This window comes from Adiantum capillus-veneris, chromosome 14 (genome assembly GCF_014529385.1).
Source record: "Adiantum capillus-veneris isolate H3 chromosome 14, ASM1452938v2, whole genome shotgun sequence".
Lineage (NCBI taxonomy): Eukaryota > Viridiplantae > Streptophyta > Polypodiopsida > Polypodiales > Pteridaceae > Adiantum > Adiantum capillus-veneris.
The window spans coordinates 135,685,496-135,696,988 of NC_140944.1; the positions used below are offsets into that span (position 1 = coordinate 135,685,496).

The window sequence follows — 11,493 nt, forward strand, 5'->3', positions numbered from 1 at the left end:
ACAACTGCCACGTCAGCAATCAAGGCAAAACGCAGAAATCCATACAGCTTACCAAGTCAACACTGTCAACGTAATTTTCAAAAATCTGCCACGTCATCAGTTCCACGCTGTGTGTGTAAGAGGGTCTAGCTTTATTTAATCCTTTATGTCACTTGGGGCCCCATCGGACGGGGTCCCCATAAGTTGGTAGGACTTCTTCTTCTGTTACTTGTTCTTCTTAGGGTTTAGGCCCCTCGATCGGCATTTGTAAGTTGGCTCCATTCTTTAGGGCTTTGACACGTCAGCAGTTTGCGACAGGGAAATGGCTCCATTCTTTAGTGTCACGATTGTGACTTGTTACACTCTTCTTGATTCATTACATATGCAGATGCGAAGTGTGACTAACCCAGGAGGACTCCTGTTCTCGAATGGTCACACCCCTTCGCCCAAAAGACATACCTCTTCGCCAAAAGCCACACTTCTTCGACGACTGGTCACACCCCTTCACCTTACGGATGCGACTCTTCACCCAATGGTTGCAGCTCTTCGCCGAAAGGATGTGTCTTTTCGCCTAAAGTCATGTCTCTTCACAAAGAGACATGCCTCTTCATAGATGACTATTCAATTCCTATAAAAGGAACCCTTGTATCACACTTTCAATCAAACACAGAGTCTTCTAAGTCTTGTTCTAAGTTCAGTTTCAGTTTCTTAAGTCTTAATCATGAGTTTAAGTACTTAATTAAGGATTAGCGACTAGAATCCTTACAGTGGTATCAGAGCAAATTTTTCCCGGGACCCGAAGGTTGTGAGCCTCTCACCCTCGCCGCTGCTCTCCCCCTTCCCGGAGTTGTATGGAAGCAGCAGAAAGATGGCCAAGACCCATGTCAGCATGAGGTAATCGTTTCTCAAACACTTACATAAAGATAAGCAGAAGATGGCAGACAAAGTAGGTGTTGCGGCGTACCGGTTGCACTTCGAGACTCTTCGCGAGGACAGGATGAGTTGCACTCTTTCCTTCTTGCGCAGTGACGCAAGCCTGTGCTTCCAAGCCATCCCTTCACCAAGCACCTCGCAACAGGCAACAAAACGCTGGCAGCGCAGGCTGTATTAGATTTCGGCAGCAGCGTACCAATTTATTAGAAGCAACGCAGCGTTTGGGATTAAAATAAAAAGGCCAGCGCTGGATTAAAAATACAAGGCCACCCTTTTTAATTTAAAGGGATTTTGGCCGGCCGCCCAACCCAACTTTTAAGTTGGCACCCTTTGGGAAGAATTAAACAAAAAAAAAAAAGCCAACGGCAGCCAACGAAATGCATCAACAGCGCCAGCGTGAAGAATTTCTCTCGCTCCCTCTTCTGCTAATCCTCAGCGCCACCAATTCTGGCCATCGCCAGGTGTGCAGGCGGGCTTGTTCATAGTCATGGAAGACGATGCCCTCGACAATCCCGTCAATTTTTCTCTCGTACATAGACGAGGTGCCCGAAGAAATATTGCCAGAAAATCCTCCTCAGGCTCCTGAAGTGATAATTATACCAGATACCCCCGAACCAGAACCTGTACCCGAACCGGAACCCGCATTCGAACCGGAAGTAATTCTCATTTCGGATTCCCCATCTCCCGTTCTAGTTCCAGAGGAAAAACAGGTTCCTGACTTCATTCCGGCACCCGAACCTGCTCTTGTACCTGCATTACAGCCAGCAGTGTTGCCACAAAATTATCTGGTTTATGTCACTCATTGGCATGCCTCGTGCTCACAGGGCTGGGTGGTGTGGCATATCATAGTTACGTGCGAGCCTCTTCATTTGCCACACTACGAGCACATACTGAGCCGGTACCCCCACTTGGCCTATTCTCTGACGGAGTGTCGCGTGGATTCAGTAAACGACATCATTTCCCAGCAGCCTTTAGTTCGGGTTCACAGCGAGTTACAGCTTCCGGACTACACGCCTTTGACGCTAGACGACACACCTCCTATCGACGAGGTGGAAGATATCGAGGATTCGGATCTTGGACCAGATTTCTTAGAGGAGTGGGACGCAGCATCAGCAACAGCTTCACCCTTTTACGGCAACCACACCTCTCCAGCCTCTCCGAGATATTCAGTCAGTTCCTGAGCAAGTCGACGCTCCGGAACCAAAGGTAGACAATCTTGAATTGAAATATCTTTTTAAGATAATAAACACAGCACAAAAAAAGAAAATAGATGCAAAGTTACCCGAGCTATACAACGGTCGCCGCGATAAGCGCGTGCTGGACCATTGGCTTTTCAAAATGGAGGTTTACTTTTCAAATATTGATCTCATTGAAAGCAAGAAAGTTGCTTTGGCTAGCTCTCTACTAAAGGATACTGCACTTCTTTGGTGGCGTCGCCGCATTAAAGATGAAAAAATCACCGCTGCTTGGGACAAATTCCGGTGCGTTCTTTGCAAGGCTTTTGAGCCTGTAAATGCCGATTTCCACGCCCGGTCTTCTCTCCGCCACCTGAGCCAAACTGGTTCCTTGGCCGCTTACATCTCAGAGTTTCAGAAATTAACTCTTGAGATAGAGACTCTCAGTCCTTCCGACAAACTCCACAGTTTTGTTGACGGACTTGAGCCTTCCCTGCGAGATGATGTCCATAAGTTTAACCCTGCCACACTGGATGCTGCAATCGCTTATGTTGAGCGTTTTGGTGACAATCGGCGCCCACTCAGAAGTTTCCTTCCTGGTGATCGAGTTTCCAATTCTGCAAGCTCTTCACAACGTAATTACCAAGGACAAGGTGGTCAGAATCAACGTTCTTTCTCAGGAGCTCACTCTTCGAGACAATACTCTGCTGGACAAACTTCTTTTCAACCCCAATCTTCTGGACAAGCAGCCACTTCCAGAGCCTCCTCTTCGGCAAATAATGAGAATCGACGAAACAATCGTCCCAACCATAGAAGGAATGGTCGTCGTGATTTTCGGCCGAATACGTCCTTTGGACAGCAATCCTCTTCATCAGCTCCTTCAACCTCCAACTCCAACCGTACAGGATTATGTATAATTTGTCATGGAGATCACAGGTGGTATGAATGTCCCAACAAGCCAAATCCTTCAAATCCTCGCCAGAATTCTCACATGGAGACCACAATTTCAGAACCTATCCACAACCAACCTCTTGTCCCAGACAAAGGCAAACAAGCAGCACGTTGTGTTCGAGTTTCCAAGGTTGTAAGTGCCTTAATGATGAATGCTCAGAATCACGTCACTGCTCCAGTGGATCTTTCGAATCAGGTTCTCAGCCTCCTTGGCTTTGTTGGCAAGCAGCCAATCAATGTTCTTGTGGATAGTGGGTGTTCTACTAATTTCGTCAGCACATCAAAAGGTCCAATTATTGCAAGAGGTTTAGAGGCGAATAATTTGCGTCCAAGCGATTGCATTAATTGTGGAAAAAGTCATAACTAACTAGAGAGTTCACATCTTAGGGGTAGTAGCTCTGGTGAGGAGTCCTCATAGATTTATGCATAGCAAGGAGATCATGGATGTCCACATTCAATCGAATGACAATGTGCCAAAAGCTTGTGCCATCCTCTATTGATACACAAAACCTTTGCATGCTTGTCACACCAAGGTCACTCAACTGATTTGAGACTCCAAGCGTCTCCAAGTGCAGGGAAGGATTGCACTTGCACAAGCTTATTTTTATTTTGAGTGTTCCGACCCCTGGAGTTAAGTGCGGTCACATGCAATAATGCTAAGGTTCAAGTTTCTGCAAATTCATAGTTTTGGTGTTGTGGGAAGCTCGGTGGGTGCTACAATTTTCATAGCTACGTGAAGGATTGCTATAGTTTTGCATATCAATGCAATAATTGTTGTGGCTTCTCTTTTCCATTACAGGAGTATTGTCTTAACATCAAAGTTTCTACCATGCAAGAACTTATGCATCATGGGGCAGTTGGCTACAAAATGATGCTTGGCAAGCTTACTTTCACAAATGATAAAACATCTAGAAATAATTCTTCTTCCAAACAATGCTCCTCTTCTCCCTACTCCCACTATCTCTACATCTTGTGGTACTCTTCTATACCTAACTACACAAATCGACAAGATTTTCAAAATCTAAACTTGAATGCTATGCAACAAGAACCCTTGGGGAAGAACAATCAGTGCTACCAACACTTCCAAATTAGACATACTTTTCGCGCTTGTTGTTCCTTACAACAACCTTACTTATCTTTTAGCCCTCAAGCTAGCAAATATCCTCAACTCTCAATTGGCTTGATTGTCGACATAATTCATATGAGCAGATTGGAGACATGGTCATGAAGGCCCTGGGAGCAAAGAAATTGAGGCCGTATTGAGTGATGCTTGGAGTACGAAAGACGGCGTTGAACTTGAGGGGGAATGTTGGAGATATTATCAATTCAAGTGGCCAAAGCAAGAATGCCAAAGATCACCTATAGGAGAGCTTGTAGCTGAGGAAAGAGCTCGAGCTTATAGAGACCATGCTCCACTGTGCCCCTTTGACCTCCTTGCGGAGTCAAGATCCTGAATAGCAACCGAGTCCTCTGTGAAGACCACCTCCATGCCCAACTTGCACACCTCATGCACTGACGAAAGATGGAGGCCCCAACTTTGGAACATGAAGTAGCTTGGAGGATTACGTTCCCCTTTTGCCGTCTAGGATCAACTTCATAGTGCGCTTGTTGTGAATAGGTACCATGGATTTGTTGCCAATGATGACGGAACCACAATGTCATTGCAAGTTGGATAACAAAAATCCTTCGAAGGTCTCATGTGCCGTGAAGCACCACTATCATGGATCCTATCGCAAGAGGCTTGAACCGCAAGAATTGTCTCAACCTTTGATGCCGCTGGAGAACCTTCAAAAGGTGTCTTCTCCAGATGGACAAAGGCTGGGGCGTTTATTGTAGCCGAAGAAGAGGAAGAATCCAACCCACTTTGGACACTTCGCCAATGATGGCCTTTTCCTCCACAATCGTTACAATGCTACTTAGCTTTCAAAGCTTCCTTCTCAACATTTGTCTATTTGTTATTGTTGTTGCTTTTCTTTGTATCCTTCTGCTTGTCGTCGTCGTTGTTGCTTTTCTTCATACCCTGTTGCTTGTTGTTCTTCATACCCTTTGAAGCCTGACTTCTTCTCCTCATTGAACCGCTTCTCTTGTTCCAATACCATTGGAATTTGGATCTATCTCGTCCCAAGTGAGTATTCATTGGCTACTCATCACTAACAAAGAATAGAAGTTGGTGTAACAGGGAGGCAACTGAGCCATGTCCTTTGTGGACTGATCCTCTTGCCCATTTAAGTATCTCTTGTTGGAGCTGTTGCATCTTGTTGATATGGTCCGTCATGGATGTTTGTGTTATAGTTTTGGCATCTCAAGTTAACTACTCAAAGTGATCCCATTATTTCTTTTGGCTTTTAGGTATTTATTTTACTTATTTGTCAAAGTCTGGGTAGGGCACTTTACTGAGGTGAGTATATATGTGACCCCTTGCCCCCATTGTACGTTGTATCAGTCATTCATTGCCAAGGTTGATTGGTTCAAGAGACTCTCTCTCTCTCTCTCTCTCTCTCTCTCTCTCTCTCTCTCTCTTGCCCACTCTCCTTGGGGTCTACGCTTCCGTATTGTCGACTTTGACATGGTATCAGAGTTGTGTACTTGAAGAGCTTTGGAGGAGGAGCTACACCAAGAAGAAGAAGCCATGAAGTGAGGAGGTTTGTCTCCCTCGTCGCCGGTGCCGAATTCCCCCCCTCTTCCTCTAGCCTTCTAACACATTGCCCAGCCGGAGCCTATTGGAGGGTTTATCCCTTGTAGTAGCGTTTTGTGCCTTCTTCCATCGCAGCTTGCCAGAGCCCAGTGGGGCTCACTACCTTGCGATTTGCATTTTAAAATGCTAGCCCGCGGTGAGAGCTCCTGGGGTCGCTGTCCATTGGTGGTCGCTGCTTACGACAGCGTTTTAAAACGCTGCAACCTGCCAGCGGTCGACGACGACGTCCTTAGCAATGATGAGCAGAATTGTGCGGCTTTGTGTTTCAAAACGCCAGAGCCCTCGCACCTCTTCATAGCGCCGCCCCTCGCCCGCCCCGCCCTCGATTCTCTGTCAAGATGTTAAAGAAGCTAAAAGAAAATCCAAGTTCAAGAAAGCAGAAATTGCACGTGCATAAAGAGTTTGACAAAGCTCTTGAGAAGAAGATGAACTAGTTAATGAAAGGCTTAAAGCACTATTAGAAGAAGAGAAAATAGTGGATTTTCTCGGTTATTTGGGCCAGATCCAAGAAGCGTGTTTGCTTCGAGGATGATTCAAATTTTTCATCTTTAGAGAGTTCCGACAGTTCGTCATCCTCTAGTTCCAAACGGGATGAGAAAAGGCAGAAGAAGTGGAGAAAAAGCAAGAAAAGCAGATTGTTGAAAATGTCCAGCAGCCAAAGGGAGCTATCTAGTAGTTCAGTGGAGGGGAGTTCATTCTCTTGGAAGTTGAGACAGTGAACTCATGGACGAAGAAGACCAAGGAGTTTAAGGATGGACACGTTTTCAGGCTACTAGGACACCCATCGAGCTTTTGAATTTATACAGCAATTTGGCATCGCCTTCTCGGGAGGTCGTTCCTTGAAACGCTCCGAAGTGCAAAGGGCGGCCTCTTACTTGAAAGGAAATGCACGGACATGGTGGTCTACTTTGCTTTTACGCAAAGAAGCACCTAAGAAGTGGATAAAATTTAAGAGAATTTTCACTTCTGCTTAGATAACATAAGAATATGAAGAAGATGTCATCATGGCTTGGTATCATTTGAGAATGATTAAGAAAGACACGTTGGATGACTCTTGCCAAAGGTTTTGGCATACCTATGTGCTAGTGTCCTCGTTTCGGAGGGTAACATTGAAGGACCAAGTTAAGCGATGTTGCTTTGGATTACCAAAAGAGATGCGATGGTATTGTCTGCAATAGACGTCTTACTTTATTTAGAGACTTATGGGACATGCCAAGCAAGGTTTTGGTATGCATGCCTGCTCATTGACGTATCCTACGGACAAGCCAATGTCCACCTCAGTAGGGCAAGAGTCTTTCAGTGAAGAGAAAGAACTAAGGGAACCGGATGAAAGTTCGTCAGAGGATTCTGGAGAAGTAAGGGAATCAAATGATAACGCATCTGAGGGTTTTGACGAAGCAAGGGAATCAATTGATGTTTCATCATTGAATTCTGACGAGTCATGTTGAGGTGCCAGTGAACAGGGGATGCCAGCGGAGCTACCAACATATCACAGGACACAAGAACAAAATAGAAAGGTAAATTGAAGCTTTTGGAATATTAGCAGTGTCTATGCCAAAAGTTATCGATCAACAGGTTGGATCTGGTGCGGTGCAGACTGCACAAGAGGGAGCCACTTCACTCCTTTGTCATAGATTGCCTAGATCGAATAAAGTCACTCCTTTGTCACAGATTGCCTAGATCGAATCATGTCACCAATTTCTCTTTGAGATTTTAGAGATACTTACAGGGTGAAAGTATTTTGCGGGATAACTTTATGAACATATATACATTGAATTGGAAATTTCCTTGATTGAACTGAAGACACGTGCTCTTTCGTGTGTGTATTGTTAGAGAGAGGGTTTCGGGCTTGATGTCGACTAGTTGAAGAATGTCATTGAGTTTGGCGATTCTGTCTTCAAGGGTGTCCTTGTCGATGCACCATGGTGAGTGGAGCCCCCCAACCCCGACCTTGAGGCCAAGAGATTCTTGTAGCTGATATTCTTGCAGGGCCCCTTGTACCTCAATGTTGTGCCTTGTCTTGCGGTCTTCCTTCTGAACCACCATGACTGGTCTCTGTGAGAGTCGACTGTGTGTGCTTTTGCAAGCAAAGCTTGGCTCTCTACTTCCTTCGAATCATCAAGCTGACGCAAGCGTTGCTTGAGTTTCTCATTTTCCCTGATGAGTTGTTGGATTTGAGCCTCTAGGATGATAATCCTTGCTTCTTGGAGGGCGAAGGGGTCCTCCTTTGGTGCAGCCGCTACGCAAGGAAACTCTTGCAAGTGCAAGAGACTGGAGTTTTGAGGGACGAGGAAGGCGTGAGAACCCTCTATGCTAGAGAGAGAGAGAGAGAGAGAGAGAGAGAGAGAGAGAGAGAGAGAGAGAGAGAGAGTCTCACTATTCACCCTTGTAGTGTGGCTGCAGACAAGACTTGTTGACTCTATGATCGCTGTTGATAATAGCCCCCAATCTCTTCTCGTTTTCAATGGGCAAAAGAGTGTTCATGGCCTGTACGATCTTCTTCTAAATCACAGGTTCTGTACTAACCAAAGCCCATGTTGTGCCCAAGTTGTGGGATGTAATTAAAGTACTTATGAATGGACCAGTGGTTAACTTTCATGCCTTAAAAGCCTGTTTTTTAACAGAATCCGTAGGTCTTGTTTGGCTTGCAGATCTATGCTAAGCTCCACAACAGGGGCAGATGTTCCTGTGCTGTACTCTCCAGTAACATTCCAGAATGCCTCTCTTGTCATGTCCGAAGTAAGTTTCTTGTAACTTGGTGCATGTGCTAGCCCTTTAAAAGGTCGTTTCTTGTTTTTGGCTGCCATTATGCTTGTTCTTGATAGGTTAACCAAGCTTGCTTTTGGAGACAGGTACTATGCAAGAAAACACAGAGTCCTGTAGAGAGCAACGTGATCTCCAATGAACAGTCGAAGGGACTTTTGATGAATACTAATTACAGCCTAGAAGTTAAGGGTGGTATATTACCTCCATGGGTGATATGGAGGGTTTGCACTGCAATACAGCAACTCCAGCCAGGGAATTTTGAAGCAAGGTATGCCTCATATTTGCAGCTACTTTAAGGTTGGGTATTTTTTTGAGTACACGTGCAATAGTCGGCAGATTCCTAGTTTACAATGGGCCTATTTGTGAAAGCACTTGAGAATTAGGCAATGAGACATAGCTCTGCAGATTTTGATGCCATTCTGAAACACAATGTGTTGTACTTTGTCATAATAACTAAAATCTAATTCTCCTAAATGATTTTCTCATGTTAAACTGATCATTTAATATGGGGAATTGCCAGGGGAGAAAAAACTAGAATATTGGTTAAGCTGGCAGACCGGCCACAGTAGGGATCCAAAGGAGGGAAAATAGGGATCCAAAGGGGGGGCCATTTGCAAAAGAGCTATGTGCAACAATGGGCTCCAAAGACCTTAGGGTTCAGCCCATTAAGACTTCCAAAATGCTAAGGTTCCAAATTCAAAGGTTGTGTCCAAAGGTCAAAGATTAGGAAATTTGGATGCTTTGTGTGTGTAGAAAAGTACATTGGAGGGGGCGAGCCCAAGAAGTAGGGGATGAGAGAGAAACACACACACACACACACACACACACACACACACACACTCACAAGTTTCATTTGTACACAAGGGGAAAGAGGGACACATGTCAGCTCCCTAGGCCAAATGCCCACAAAGTGTACTCAAATCCTATTGGATGGCCATGGAGGTGGAACAATGAGAATTAGGCTAGAGTAAATCTAGTTTTCTTAATTTAGAAACACTTAATAAAAGAACCAATAGGAATTAAGCTCTCTAAAAGACTATTGGACAGTCTCCCAAGGGGTCCAATGAGCATTCAGCAGCCCAATGGCTTGCCTGATTCCTATTGGCCAGGAGGCAAAAGGTCCACTGAGATTTGAGTTGAATTAATTAATTACCTAAAGCTTTCACAAAAAGGGAAAGGTGGACACATGTCACAAGACTATCACTTATGCTATTTAACTTTCATTGGCTAAGCTGGGAGAGGTCCAATGAGGTGCTAGCAAGAGCAAATAGCAAGAGGGGTCGATCAAGAGAGAGAGGGGGGTGATTTTTCAAAGGCAACTATCCACACACACTCACACAAGCTCATGTGTAGAGTAAGAAGACTCTCTCTCTCTCTTCTCAAGCTTTAATGGAAAGCTTATCACCTACTCCAAGCTTGTGAGAAGGGAGGCCTACACCAACAACTCTTGGATTTGTGATGCAAATCCAACCAAGAGCCAAGCTTCAATGCATGCTCATCTCCTCTAACCATGCTAATTACTAAGCTATAGTATGCTAATATGAGTGATTATGTGAGGAGATGTACATCTTTCTCATAAGACTACTCCTTCCTCCTCTCAATCTACTCTCATACCCCGCTAGCTCTCACCATCTTCGAAGGTGTGTGAGGTCTTGGGTCTGAGATTGTGAGAGAATTGATGTTGTGTTTGATAAGTGTTTTGCTTAGTGCTTGAAGTTTCCATCTTCATTGCACTAGCTAGTATTGAAGGAACACAAAGAATTGTATTGTAAAATGTCTCTTTTGATGGGAGAAACTATAATACAAAGCCTTTTGGAGGGGGGACCGGCTCCATGCAAATCCGGTCCTCAAATGTTGTCAATTGCTTAATTTCTCTCTCTTTTGAAGTATTGTTCATGCTATCTAACCAGGTGTTATACTTTTTGTTGCTCTCTCCACCCAAGCACTCTTGTTATTCTCATTAGGAATCTATTCTAATGAAATGCTCACTATGTTCATGCTATTTTCCGCTACACACAAGTTACTAGGCCATTAAATGTTACATACTTACTACCACTTTTCTCTTTCCTGTACTTCAGTCTAATAACCGATCCACTCTCTGGAGGTTTCAATGTCGGCCAAGATTATACTGTGGAGGGTCTGGAGCAAGAGACGGAGACGACTTCAGTATTGAAGAAAGAGTTGAATGCTTTGCTGCTGTCCTCAGAAATGAAAGTAGGCTTTGTAAGGCAATTCAAGAGGGAGGAGGGATCGTATGCTGTAACATTGTCAACCGTTTGAGTAACTTTTGGACAATGGAAAGTCTTTGCTGGTAAGGTAGCTGCCGTGTCTTGTTTATTTTCAGATTCGAATGAATCATAGAACGAAAATTTTGCATATTTGAACAAGGAGCATATATTGAAGACCGTTGCAATTCATAAAGAGGATCTGCGACCACCATTTTGAGGATCAAACAGTCAGGGTTACACTGCTATCTTGTTGCTAACAGTAGCGTTGGTGAATCTCCATAAGGTATAGTCCGGGGCCTTCCCATCTGATCCTCCTTGAATCCTGAAGGGCCAGAAAACTTTCTGATTAAGCTGTGGCCTCTCCAGCCTTATCTTTTCATTTTCTGGCAGATAAGTTATTTGTGTGGTAGTTTTCTTGAATTGAACTTTCAAGGAGTTCCTTGAGCTCCCAAATCATTTTTGGCATGTTAAAACATGCCTTACAAAACAAGGAGAAAGGCGTACAAATTTTTGAATCCAATTTCCCAATTTGTAAGTGGGTCCTGTCATAGAAGAGAAGAGCCTCATGACTTACTTTCAACTTTTTGTTTTAAAAAGATAGCTTTTAATTTGTAAATGGTCCCTTCACAGGACTTATTTTTCCAGCTTTTGTTTTAAAATGCTAACATGAGTCTTCACCTTGTTTTTATAGCAACATGTTGTCGAGCCACTCTTGATAAGAGGTAGAAAGTATTGGTGCATACATCTACCTTGTGTCAAGTCTGAA

General features: G+C 44.3%; 1 protein-coding gene across 3 annotated transcripts in view; it reads left to right on the forward strand.

Annotated features, from left to right (window-relative positions):
• The window catches only part of LOC147443191 (downstream neighbor of Son), a 31,639-nt gene extending 20,377 nt beyond the window's left edge, over positions 1-11,262 (forward strand). For 2 of the 3 annotated variants that reach the window (XM_086529096.1, XM_086529098.1), the window contains exons 12-15: positions 8,137-8,246; positions 8,385-8,472; positions 8,586-8,767; positions 10,578-11,262. In XM_086529096.1, coding sequence (XP_086385222.1) covers positions 8,137-8,246; positions 8,385-8,472; positions 8,586-8,767; positions 10,578-10,779 — 582 coding nt within the window. In that variant the 3' untranslated portion in view covers positions 10,780-11,262. The remainder of the gene's footprint in view (positions 1-8,136; positions 8,247-8,384; positions 8,473-8,585; positions 8,768-10,577) is intronic. The other variant, XM_086529097.1, reaches the window with a different exon arrangement.
• Positions 11,263-11,493: the final 231 nt, after the last annotated feature.